Source organism: Apteryx rowi, unplaced genomic scaffold (assembly GCF_003343035.1).
Source record: "Apteryx rowi isolate R43461 unplaced genomic scaffold, aptRow1 scaffold_2, whole genome shotgun sequence".
Taxonomy (NCBI): domain Eukaryota; kingdom Metazoa; phylum Chordata; class Aves; order Apterygiformes; family Apterygidae; genus Apteryx; species Apteryx rowi.
In genome coordinates, this window is record NW_020448307.1 from 10,904,275 (window position 1) to 10,917,068 (window position 12,794).

Sequence of the window (12,794 nt, forward strand, 5' to 3'; positions counted from 1 at the left end):
GGGGGGGGGGGGGGGGGGGGATAAAATTATAACCTGGAGGGCTTTGGTAGAGATGCAGAAGCTTTGAAAGAAATATGCTGTTTTCAATATGTGGAAGAAATGTTTGTAAGCATGTAATTTTATATTTCATATGAAAAGGACATTGTGCTCATCTGTAGAGGTGAAAAGCAGAAATTATTGCATATACTTCTACTCAGAACCCTGCACAACTCTATTTTGTAATACGCTTAGCACACATCTGAGTTTAGGCTTCATATATTTAATAATAGAATTATTGCATTAGCAGCTAACATAATATTGCATTATTTCCTGTTCGAGCACTTAAGAAAGGAGGAACCACAGTATAATTCCAAGCAAAGTTAAGAACACTATACAACATTTCTGAGTAATGACAGAAGTATATCCCCCAAATGATTCAGACTTGTTTTAAATGACTCAAACCCATGTCCTGCAGCTGCAGGACTGGAAAGCTCTAAGCTGCACAAACAACAAATATATGGATAGATGCCTATAAAACAGTTTTAAGTTTGGCTGGGGCTTAGGAACGGAAGAATGTGAGTCGCAAACCTTGGATGAAAAGTGACTTTTTTTCCAAAGCATTTGCGTTTGTTAATAAAAAGCAGCTTTGAGCCAAGCATGGAGGGGATACTGGGACACTGTGGAGAAGCTCTGAATGTGTGTGGCAGAGCTGCCTGGTGAGAGCCTTTCCTTTCTAGCAAAGGGGAGAGCTGATATTTTCACAGCAGAAATCTACGTGGAGTTTTCTCATCTGAAAGCAGGAAAAGTATCCCAAAAAACCCTTTTCTTCTCCTCCTCCTCCTCCTCTTCATGCCTCCCATGGGGGAAAGCAGATTTGGAAAAGGCTTGTTTCCCTGCAAAGGGCAGCAGAGGGTCCTCCAGGAGAAGTCACAGCTGAGGGCCAGGCAGGGAGAAGAGGCACTAGGCACTGGACTGGGATGTTGGTCTGGACAAGGCACATGAGCTGAAGAGCTGTCAGGCTGCCACATGTGGGCTTGCAGGTATTGGGGCCGGGGATAAGAAAATTTCGTCCCTCTGAAGTGCAAGGGGAGCCTCAAGTGACTTCCACCCCTTGGAGCTGGTGCCGGCTCATGCAGGCCCCGGTGGTGCCGGTCAAGGTGTGTAGCAGTTGCCTGAGGACAGTGCAAAGACAGTCCAGAGTTCATCTGATTTGAGCCCCAGACCAATCCAGATAACTATTTTTAGGCAACTGGATCTGATAAGGAAAAGCATCATTTCCAATCTTCTCAGGTCACATCTGTGTAGCTGCCAAGTGCTCTGGCCCTGTTTGATGCTCTCAGCTCTGATAAGAGATCTGTGTGTCACTTGCATTTCACCGTTTCCTGCTTTTTCTCATTTCCAGTGCCTCTTTAATCAACTGAGTGAGGAAGAAGGGAGGTTGCTGTCCATCTCTGGGCAGGAAGGATATCTGAGATTATTCCACCAATGGCCTACACATTATCAGTGTCTAATAGGCTTCCTGCACAGGGAGTTAAAGGGTTATGTAATGGAGAAAAATAGAGTTTATTCTGATCTACTGTCTCTTAGAGTCGTCAGGAAAACAGGGTTGCAGCCTGGAAAGCCATAGCTGCTCTTCATCCTCCTGATTCTCTTGGGATGTTTAGCAATTTCTCTGTGTGGGGCAGGGAGGAAGAGACAAGGAAATGGAGTCCTTTAAATTGTTTGCTCCCTGCCTCTTATTATCAGCCAATTTCCTATTCATTTTCTTTCCTCTTTCCTCTCCAGGTGACTTTTATAGTTCCCATTGCTGAGCCGGGGGCTATGTGACAAATTTTGCTCTTTAGCTCTGGTACTGTAAGATGGTTCACACACAGATAACATGGATAGCCTAGGAGGCAGAGAGTCTTTAGCCTGTGATATTTTCCAAGGCATTGCAAGTAGGAGTTTAATTTTGCCTCCATAGTTGGAAAACTACTTTTACCTTTCAAACTACTTCTGTTAGAACAATAAACAGTTTGGGATACACCAGCAAAGGCTCTTGAGGAAGTGAGTTTAAGAGCTCCAGGCTTGGTCTGAACGAGACTCACCAACACCAAGAAAAAGATTTTGAATTTCAGTGGTTTAATGAAGTGCCAGGTTTTGGCTGGAGGATTCAATCAGAGGTGAAATCTCTGATTTCCCCCTAGGGATGGATACAGAAAGCAGGCCTGCCTGCTCTTATTGTCAGGGGTCACATTTTCGTGGTGTTCAGGCTGGGATCATCTCAGGTTCGAATAATAAATTCTTACTTAATATAAGATTTTAAGTGAATGAGAGGTAAGAAGTCAAATTCCCCTTCTTACCCTACTTGGAAAATGTTGAAAGGCAATGGAGCAGGACCACAAAACATAGATGGAAATCTGATGTCTAAATTTTCTTGGGAGAATCAATTCCYTCCACCCCCAGATGCTGGCAGCCAGACTGGATAGATTTATTGTGATTTGAGGAAAGGGACAGGGAAAGAGATGTAAGCGATTGCAATCTGACTTCATTCTTCTGGGTCCCAAGACTAAAAAAATTAGGAGTTGATGTTTCTTACAAGAGTGTTGTGGACCATTTATCTTTTTCTTGGGGAGGGAWGAAAAAATATGTTTGTCTCCTTGATACTCGTGGGTATTGAACTGGCAGCTGTCTGTGCAGACCAGCCCTTCTGTAACATCAACCCCAACAAAGTTGCCAACGGAACTGAATTATAACCCCAGCTTTCCTTGTGCCATTTGTCGGGGCATTTGGGTGCCCAGTGGGGCCGCCTTTGCCTCTGGCCGCTTCTCCTTTCCCTTTGGGCACTTGGGTGAGCAGAAGGATGTGCTCTCGCCATGTCCCCATGTGCCACGTGGCAGCTGCCCACCGAGAAAGCTGTGTTTTTGCCCCACATGGGCTGGCCATGCCCCCAGCCTGTCTCTCCCATTGGCTCATGTGCGAAGTATGTGACCTCCCCACCATGACGTCTTCACATGGCAAAACACGGGCACCCTGCCTTACAGTGTCAGCTTCGCGCGGCAGGGCCCGTTCAGAGAGCAGCACAACGGCACGAAGAGGAGAGATTTGTTTCAGACAATGATATCAYTGACAGGCAGGAGCGGAGCCAAGATCTCTCCATGCCGGTCATCCGCAGAAACGGTCTCAAGCCATCTGTACATTATGGCACGGAGCCACTCTTCTTTTGGTCGGCTTCCTTGCTTGTGTTGAAGCCTGGTCCCAAGGCTTTCTGCTGAGTGATTACTGCCAAGAGCAGGCTGTCGCACCCGGTGTGCACACCCCGAATGAGAGGGCTCGGATGTGCAGAGCCAGGTCTTGGGGAACGCCTGATCTTGCTGAAAGTCGATCACTATTGCAAAAGTGGGAGGGCTTCTCTAGGACATCCTGAGCTCTCCTGTAGCTTAAACTGACCTCAAATAGCCTCACACAGCTGCCAGCTGTGACCAAGGTTTAGCAAAGGAGATTGATCCTGTCCAAAACCCACTTTTCCTCTGGCCTCATCCGTTCTTTGTGCTGATAACCCCTCTAATGTTTGACTCCGTGCTGCCTTTTATTAAGATGATGTGTGCTAGCATTCTGCTAGCTGTGTGACACTGTATCACTGAAGCCTTTAAATGATGTTGTTTTGCATCCAGATGTTACAGGCATTTGCATCTTCATCTAGAGCTGCTGGAGTGGTAGACACTGAGCTGTGTAATGTAATATGAAAAAAAGGATCAAATCATGTAGTTTTTTTCCTGGGCTTTCATCTTCCAGTGAGGTGCTGAGCTCTCTGCTATGATGGAAAGAGTGAAGGAGTCTGTTGGCACTCTGCAGACCTGAGCTCTCCTGGACTTGGCCCTTCACCCGGTGCAGCCTGGCAGCGATGCTCCGTGTCTTGAAATTATGTCCGATAAAGGGGGGGACAAAGAGGGACAAGACTGGCTGATAGCTCTGGTGCACTCTAAGACAGAAAGAAAGGTTCTTTTCTATTTATTTACAGTTCAGTGGAAAACTTAGTGCTAGCTGAGGAAGTGAGCTGGGCTGGGAATGAACTCTGAAGTGAGATAGCACCCCAAGGGTGTTGCAAAATGTTCTGTTGTTTTTCTTCTTTCCTCTTTGCCTTCCCCTCCACGCAAAGTACTGTGATAACTCTTCTCAGCAGTGCTGCAAGGGCTCCAGCACTGAAGCAAAACAGGGCTAATTGATTGTGCTCAGAATAGAAGCCTGGCCTCGTGCAGGGAGCCCACAACATCGGGCAGGAGTCAGCTGGTGCAGAGAGATTCAAAGGACCGAGGACAATCCTGTGCAGCCGGATGAGCTGTGCTTTCAGCTTGAGCTGCACAGGTATCTTCTGAAATTCAGGGGGACCTCTTGGCTCCTTAATCCCCCCAGAAGGGGTGATAGCCTGGGTCTCCAGGCCAGTCTCTGCTGCGGCAGGGCAGGAGCACCGGACTCAGAGCAGCTCTCTGGGCCACCAGGAGACAAGCACTGAGGAGTGCAACGGTAGCTGCTGAAAGGCAGAAAAAAGTAGCTTTCCAAGATGCTTTCCAAGAATAAAGGTGCAGGAAGAAAACACAAGCCTGCTTGTTTGTGAATGAAACAAGTCAGCTGTGCAGGCCCCAGCTTCTGGAAACCCATGGTATCTAATTCTGACTTTAGTAGCACTAGACAGATTCGCATCAGTTTAATGTCTACTCTCGAGATGACAAGCTCTTACACAGACCAGATACCTGCCTGACTACATTGCTCAAGGCAATTTCCTGCAAGTTAATGCAATCTGTTGATTAAACATTTGTTTCTCGTAGCTTCATGCTGGGAAAGCTACCGTGGTCGGGGAGATTAAGGGAGTCATTTTCTGTGGTATGGCATTTCTGTGCTTATCTTCAGTTTACAGATTCAAAATAGCTGATAACAGCAGTCTTGCTTTCTGGATCACTAACAAGATACCTAGTGACGAGAATTAGCACATCAGAAAAAAAGCAAAATGAGCTTTCCTGGGACACAGTAAACTTTGAAAGAGAAGATAAAAGCTGTTGTTTTCGTAGCRTCAAATGGTATCGGATAAAACAGTGGCGCACACGCACAAGCTAAGTCATCGTTACTTGTTCAGATGTCTGATCCTTTAAACTCAGGATGTAGGAAGCACTTCTAAACATTACGAGAAAAAGTTTCATTTCTTTCCAGTCACTGAGGCCTAATTCGATTAGATCTCTGATATCAAAAACACTCAATCTCTTATTCAAACATAGGGTCTTTCAARGTAGATTAGATATGAGCGTCACATATCAAAATTCAAGTCAAGTGGAAAAATCTTCAGTTTTGCTTCTGAAACAGATTTATCTTTCAGGCCTTCTTTATTCAGCCTAAAGAAATCAAGCAGAGCAAAGAATAACACTTTCTGCCTTCTTGCTATCCTGCAGGTCATATTTCAAAAATCTGGCACGTGAAATGTATTAAACAGCAATGCAGAAGGACTGAATTATAGCTGTGATGTTGCCAACACTGCAATGTTGGTGCACAACATCCTAGTGCCAGTCAAGTGTGATGCTTTGGTAGCCTAATAGCATCATGCAGGTTGCTATATATTTGATAGTGGAGCATGCTGTATGAACCTTCTCCCCCTTTTTTTGGAAATGAGTCAATTGGTTTAAAAAACTGTTTTAAAACTCTCTTACTGCTTCTGAGATGGACACAGGATGTGACTTTCTTGGTTTGGCCCAGATTTTGATTTGCTGCACTTTTTTACATCACTGTTTAGCAAATACAGATGTTTGGAAAAAGGGGAAAGATGTTGCCTCTGGAACAAAATCAAAATACTTACTGTTCAGTGCACAGGAGTGCTTTTTATAGACTTCTCACTGATCCTGGGCTCAAGACAGGGAATACTGTCTGTATAAGGATGACAGGATCAAATTGAAACTGGGGAATCAGCATTTGCCTAGAACAAAGATGTGATCTGGCTTCTTGGCAGAAGYTGAAATATAGATGCAGACTGGTTTATAAGTGCGCGCTCACACACAAGCTGGAGGACTAGAGAGAGACTAGATTTGAATTTGAACTTACACCTGCTCCAAAGCCCAGTGATGTCCTGAAGTGGCCTTTGGTACACTGGGCTTGGTATGCTGAATCTAATCCCAGTACATCTGGGTCATAACTTTGCAGYAGAAAATGAAACCCACTGTAGACATCTGCACCCTAGGGAGGTTGCTGCTGCCTTTTTTTTTTTTTTTTTAAATACTTCACATAAAAATTGAGCTGTTCACTTGAGGCTGTTGGAACTGGATCTCAGCACCTGATCGAACCCGGGGGCAGGCTCTTTATTGTCCTTAATTTAATTTAATAAATTGCTTAAAAGAGCACTCAGGAAGATGGCTGGCTGAACCCTTTTGGAAGCGAGTGTGTGCCAAGGGATAAAGTGCACAGTTTCTGTGCAGGCAGTATATAGGTGCATGTGGTGAGGTCATATATACTTCCAGCTTCTGACCCTCTCCCATTACAGTTCCCTCTGCACAGGGAAGCACAGTATTTGGCATGGGTTTTGCAGAGCCTCTAATTGCTTCTGTGCCCTGAGCAAGCCATTAGCCTTTCCTTCCCTGGGGAAAGTGTGTTAACAAGTGCCTTGCAGATGGAAAGCACTGATTCAGAGCAGCATGCASAGACTCAGCACAGTTTTCCATGAATGTCTCCAAAATACCCACCTTCTCCTTGCCCTCTGCCCATTTCATTTGGTTTGGGGCTGGAGGGCACAGCCTGTAATGAACAGTGACTGTCCCGAGTCCAGTAGCAGTGGTTCACATCAACAGGAACACACTGACTTCAGAAAGAGCTGAATCTAGCAGATTTTCCAGCACACCTGGGAAATAGATTTCCAGGTCTAAGAAAGGTCTTATTGTCTTTTTTTTTTTTTCTTTTTCTCTTTTTCTGTGTCTGCAGAAACCTCTTTGCACCAGGCTACACTGAGACTCATTACAGCCAGACGGGAAGGCCCCAGACTGTCTCTCTGCCCCACACAGTAAGTACAGAGACCGCTTTCATTCCTGCAGCGTGCAGGGAGACCAGGGAGCCAGCCCAGAGGAGCGGGTCAGCTTCTCTCTCCAGAGCCTTTTGTCGGGGCCAGGGCTCCCCCAGCTTCACGTCGAAGGGCAGGACAGCCTGGCTTGCTGAGCTGGGAGTTTCCAGCCAGAAAGCGTCTCCATTACCAAAAAAAGGTAAAAATGACTTCATATTTTGCCTGAGTTCTGTTGTGAGAGAGGAGGACGGCCTCCAGTGTTGCTCCCCTCTGAGTGCTGGTGAATAAAGAGCTCATTTATTCACCCCCCTGCTCATCCCCTTCCTTTTGATTTTTGCCACGGGGTACTCCATGCTGGGGATGTTCCCGGCCTTTGGGAAGACCAGCCAGCATAAGCTGGCTCCTTTTCAGTAAAAATGCCATGAATTACTGATCTCACGCAGGCCTTGGCCAACTCTCCACTGCAGTGACACAAAGATATGCATTGGTTGCGATTTAAAAATAGGAGAGAAAAACCCCATGAGATCATCTTTGCTGCTGCTGCCTGCTGCTCCTGGGGCCCCGGGGCGAGGAGAAGGGACGCAATGGCATATGTCAGCGTTTCTGCCCTGTGGTCCCGTGGGTCCTGCCGGAGGCTGCCTTTGTCTTGCAGGGAGCCCCCAGACAGGGACTTCCCGCTGCACATGGCGTAACCCTTCCTGGTGCCAAAGGCACCTCCTTTGGGGCCTGACCCAGGGCCAGCTGGAATTGATAGGCAGCTCCCATTACATGCAGAAAGCTTTGGATGGGGCTTAATGCTGCAGCCATCCAAGTTGCTTCCTTGGGGATTCAAAGCTCTTAATTTTTACTGGCAGCCAGGAGCAGTTTTGTGCACTCCCTTAGGCCATGCATGGCAGCTGAAAGGCCAAATTTCCATACATAGACTCTTGGAGATTAGTAATGATAGTCAGGTGCTTAATGAAGGGGAAGGAGGACAAACATTGGAGTATTGATACCTCGGCARTGCTCAAATGGGACTCAATGGTGCCTACATGTAGCACACGTCCATCCCAAGACTGAATTCCCAGCCCTGCTCTCTGTGACCATGCCCTCTCTGCCTTGCAGGACCACTGCTTTTACCACGGCGTCGTGAGGGGCAGGGAGCRCTCCAGCGTCATGCTCAGCTCCTGCAAAGGGCTGCGGTAAGTGCCTGGCACTGCAGGCAGCAGCRTTTGTTGCTGCAGCAATACTTTAGCTTTGCTCCACATCTCCTGCTTTGCTCCACGTCTCCTGCTTTGCTCCTTGCTGTGTCATGCCGCCGTGCAGGTTCTGCTCCCCGGCAGTGTGGTTGCCGTATTTCTTTCTGGTTTTCCCCAGGCAGAAATGGGAACAGCTGTGTACTGCGTAGTGTTTGCCAGACATTAGGAGATCCTGGACAAACAAACCAGTTCTTAAATTCCACCCAGCCAGAAGTCCTGGGCAAAAAAGGGAGCATGTCCRGGGAAAGCCAGAAGTTTGGGAGCCATTAGTAACCATGGCCTCCTGGGCAGYGCTTAGACTTCTTCCTCCTCTGTGCTGGCAACATGAACTCATGCATTAAATGAGTTTAACTCAAGAGTCTACTGGAGTAAAGGGTCTCTCCTGTTAGTGTCTCAGCRCTGTATCTTGTATGGAGACAGCGGCAGGACTTGTGAAGTCCAAGTCKAGTCCTCTCTACACTAATACAGAAACCAGCTCCTTCTTCAAGCATCTCACAACTGACATGTTTTTATGTGCAGTTTGGGGCTGTATCTTCAGATCTGAACTTCCCCCCAAGTTGTCAGCCCTACTTCCTTTCCCTTGCTCTCTGGTTTCTCCCTGGGTGGTGCAGGGATTGTGTGTGTTATGCCTTTAAAACCCGAGCTTTGGTAGTAATGGAGTCTTTGGCAGAGAGAGGAGGACTGTATCCTCAGCAGGAGTAAATGAAATGGTTCATTGAGACCAACGAGCTGCAATCGTTTACACCAGCTCAGAGTTCGTTTCCAAAATACTGCATATACTTTATTGACATTAGTGGTTATCTGCACTCAGGAACTGATCGGAAGCTGGGCTTGATGGGACTTGGTCCAGCCAGGAAACAGGCCTTGCCAAAAAAAYCCTGAGCACTCTTAAGTGAATGTAACACAGGCCAAAGGACCTAGTGAGATAAACAGGGCAGTGTGGCCACCTGCAGTTTGTAATAAATAATCCCAAAGCAAAAGCAGTCACAGGTGTGCCCTGCTTCTGTCAGCTTGCATTTTCTTAGGCTCTCCATTCCCAGCAGCAGAGGAGAAAAAGATGTCTTGATGTGCCCGTGCAGCAGCGCTCCTGCACCCTAGAGCTGTCAGGCTGTGTGCTAGTGACTTCTTGACATAATTTTGTAGTTACTGGAAACGCATGGAAGCTGAGCACGCACATCTGTTTTCACTGTGAGCGTTCGCAGGGAGGCATGCTGCCCTTCAAGCCCCATGTCTTTCAGTAGGTATTAAACACAGAAGCTTTCCAGCTCTCACGGCTGTAAAATGCTGATTGAGAAAAACAGAACCGTATGGCTGTGTGCAAGTCCCAGAGAAACCCATACCTCTTGTTCCTGATTACCACTGCGAGTGGTAAGAGCCACCCTGGAGTGTTGTTCAAATGTGTGCAAAAGAGCAAAAGCCCTGCCATCATTAGTTTTTCCACTAGAAGTTGTCTTCCTGTGATTTTCTTGTATGAGAAGTATCTACTGACTCTGCAGAGAAATCAACCGATCCATGACTCTGTATCACAGCAGTAATTCTGGCCTTACATGCTCACCAAGGTCACCTGAGCTGAGATCCTGCCAGGGGAGCACCCTAATGGCTTTGGACTCCTACAGGATACAATATCATCTCTCTCCCCATTCATACAATAGCCAGCTTTCTTGAGTGAAGTGTCTCTTGTTTCTACAGAGACCGGCACCACGGGATCTTCTACCATCCTGCAGGATTTAAGCATAATAATAGCAAGGTGTTCCCCAAACCCTGCAGGGAAGGGTCTGTGGCACGGAGTAACTGCATGGACTTGCAAGTTGTGATTTATGAGAGACCCTCTGGGGAAGAAGCTGGTGAACAGCCCAGCACAAGGGACTGCTGGGCCTCATATGTAGTACCGGGAATTCAAAGGGGCCCCAAGTCAACTCACTGCTTAGGCCTTTTGGGAACAGCTGCAGGAAAAATTGGGAAAAGCATAACAACAGCCGCCTGGTCTCCTTGAGGCTGCACCATAGGAGTGCGGCAATACTTGCTTCACCAAGTAGCCACTGGATGGAAAAAACAGGCTTATGAGATGTGGATAATTTATCTAATATCTACCCAGGGAAAGTGCTTTGAATATGATCCCAGATCACAAGGAAAGCACTTTCCAGAGCCACGTATATTATTTATTACTCCTTTTATAACTCTTTGTTGTCAGGCACTTGCTGTCCTCAATGTGAAGCAGATTTCCTTTCAAAGAGATGCTGTGCAGGGTGGCCCAAGAGGAGACAGGCAGCTGGAGAAAGGTGGCCCAGGGAATGGGTTATTTGGGGAATGGAGATGTTGTGCTGCAGACTGGGCTGTCCAGCTGGGAGTGCAGCAGACCAAGGTGCCCAAATCTCAGGGATCCCCTGGGCATCTCTGATATTCTCAGTATATGTGATATCATAAATGGCAAAACATATAATTATGAATTTGATTGCTGACTAGAGGTGGTCAAAAATGGTATTTTCTGAGGGGGAAAGATGTAAAAAATGGATTCTTAATTTTAAAATTGTTACAGTCTTTCTTTTCAGGAGATGGAACAAAACAAGAAAATATCTGGGTTATGGTGCCCCCCCCATTACTCATTCACATAGACACTTTTTTTCTTTCCTTTTTTTTCCTACTATAAAATTGAGAGACAAGGAAATAAAAGGAGACAGGAATTAAAAATCTGCARAGAAGGAGGCAACAAAGACCCGTGTTTTTCCATTGAGAAGCAAAGCTTTCACATTTTTTTACACCAGTTCCATTAAAAACAAAATTCTTCAATCCGTTGAAAAGCCTTCACTCCCCCCCCCCCCAAAAAAAAGTTGTGCTTTAAAAAAATCATACTTTTCAGGTTAACTTGCGCTATTACAGCACATGCTCCAATAGCGTCTGCATTGAACGTCTGAGTCCATTTAAATATATTTTAATATATGCAAGCTCAGGGACTCCCCACTCTGTGCTAAAAGTATTACTTTTTTTTTTTTTTTTTAAACAAGCTGAAAGGCCTGTTAAAGATAAATGACCTGCCAGGGTCAGCCAGGAACTGTGTAGCAGAGGAAGGATTTGCCTCCTCTTACTGCAATAGCCGCTGACTTTCCCTCTTGTTGCCTCCCATCTCAACAGAGGACTCATCGTACTGAGCCACAATTCCAGCTATGTCCTAGAGCCAGTTCCCAACAGCCAGAACCAACACTTGATCTACAGGCTGGAAGACCTGGAGTTGCGGAGAGGAGCCTGTGGCTACCAGGACACCGAGGCCGTGACYGGAGACTGGCTCAGGGGCTTCCCTGTCGAGGTGACACTAACCCGTCACAGGGTGAGCAGGGCGCCGCGGGGCTGTGCGGGTTGGTCTGTGTTTCCCACCACTCCGAGCCCAAGGAGTCCGTTGCTGTCTGGGAGCACGGCTCAGAAAGGGAAATGAAAGAGGATATCTAAGGAGGGTTTGTAGTAAGCTGGTTGCCAAATAGCGGCTCCAGCAGGGAAGCAAAATGAGYGCTGGGGACCACATGGGTTTGGGTCATGGCAGCGGAGCAAGTCAGAGAGCATCAGCTGAGCTGAACCTGTTCCTGCACAGGTCTGTGCATCYGATGTGTGAGGTTTGAACAAACCTGTCTTCAACCCTCTTGCAAAGGTTTAAGCTAATCATAACTGGGGTGGGCTAAGGACATGCCCATAGGCAACTGCTGTAGCTAAACTGCCTTGTGATACCTGGCTGCTATAGCTCAATCTTGTCTCCAGGTCTGTGTGCATGATGGGGTGGAGTGAATGGCCAGGGCAAAACAAACTGTGGAAAATGACCTTCACATATGTTTTGCAAAGAGTTTATTAGGGGATATTGGGGAAATAATTGGTGTCGCCGCTGCCACAGGTGAAGCGTGAGACTTTGCAGGCTACAAAGTATGTGGAACTTCTGCTCGTGGCTGATTACGCAGAGGTAAGAAAAAAAGATCATGTTTACACCAGCTGTGCACGTGCCCAGAGCTGACATCCCACCTGCAGCAGCTCCCAGGGAGGCGGAGGGCAGCCGAGGCTGGAGTGGTTTTCTTTTGCCATTCCTGCAGCCATCAGGAGAACTGGGGRTCCAAGTCACATCTGCCCCAGCAGCTAGGACCTCTCCACCACCACCAGCCACTGTGCTAGCTGTTGCCCAGGGAAGTGATGTGGGTTGTGATTTGGATGAAGGACTAGGGTTGGGGCTCAATTCTTACCTCCCAAGGTGCCAGTGATCCATAACTGAAAGCTCCCATCTCTTTAATGAGCATTCAGGAGCCTTTGGTCCCTGCCACAGCACCCTGGTTGATGGTGGGAGAGGCTGCCTTCAGCCTAAGGTGACTTRGGGGTTTTCGAGAATGATTTAATTCTGCCTCTACACTTTGTCTCTAGAGAAGGTAACCAAAATTTTTCTCTGCTCTAACATGGTAAATCAGGCCTCCACGCCAGAGGTACCTAATGACAGTGCTAACCRTGCAGTGTTTTGTTGATCATCTAATCACCAGCACAGACTGGAGTCAGGCTGGTCCTATCCATAATTTACAACTKGAAACTCAAATAGTGAAAGCCAT

General features: G+C 47.0%; 1 protein-coding gene across 1 annotated transcript in view; it reads left to right on the forward strand.

Annotated features, from left to right (window-relative positions):
* The window catches only part of ADAM19 (ADAM metallopeptidase domain 19), a 38,586-nt gene that overhangs the window by 6,694 nt on the left and 19,098 nt on the right, over window positions 1-12,794 (forward strand). Inside the window, exons 4-7 of the mRNA XM_026063578.1 lie at window positions 6,913-6,991; window positions 8,093-8,169; window positions 11,356-11,548; window positions 12,101-12,166. Coding sequence (XP_025919363.1) covers window positions 6,913-6,991; window positions 8,093-8,169; window positions 11,356-11,548; window positions 12,101-12,166 — 415 coding nt within the window. The remainder of the gene's footprint in view (window positions 1-6,912; window positions 6,992-8,092; window positions 8,170-11,355; window positions 11,549-12,100; window positions 12,167-12,794) is intronic.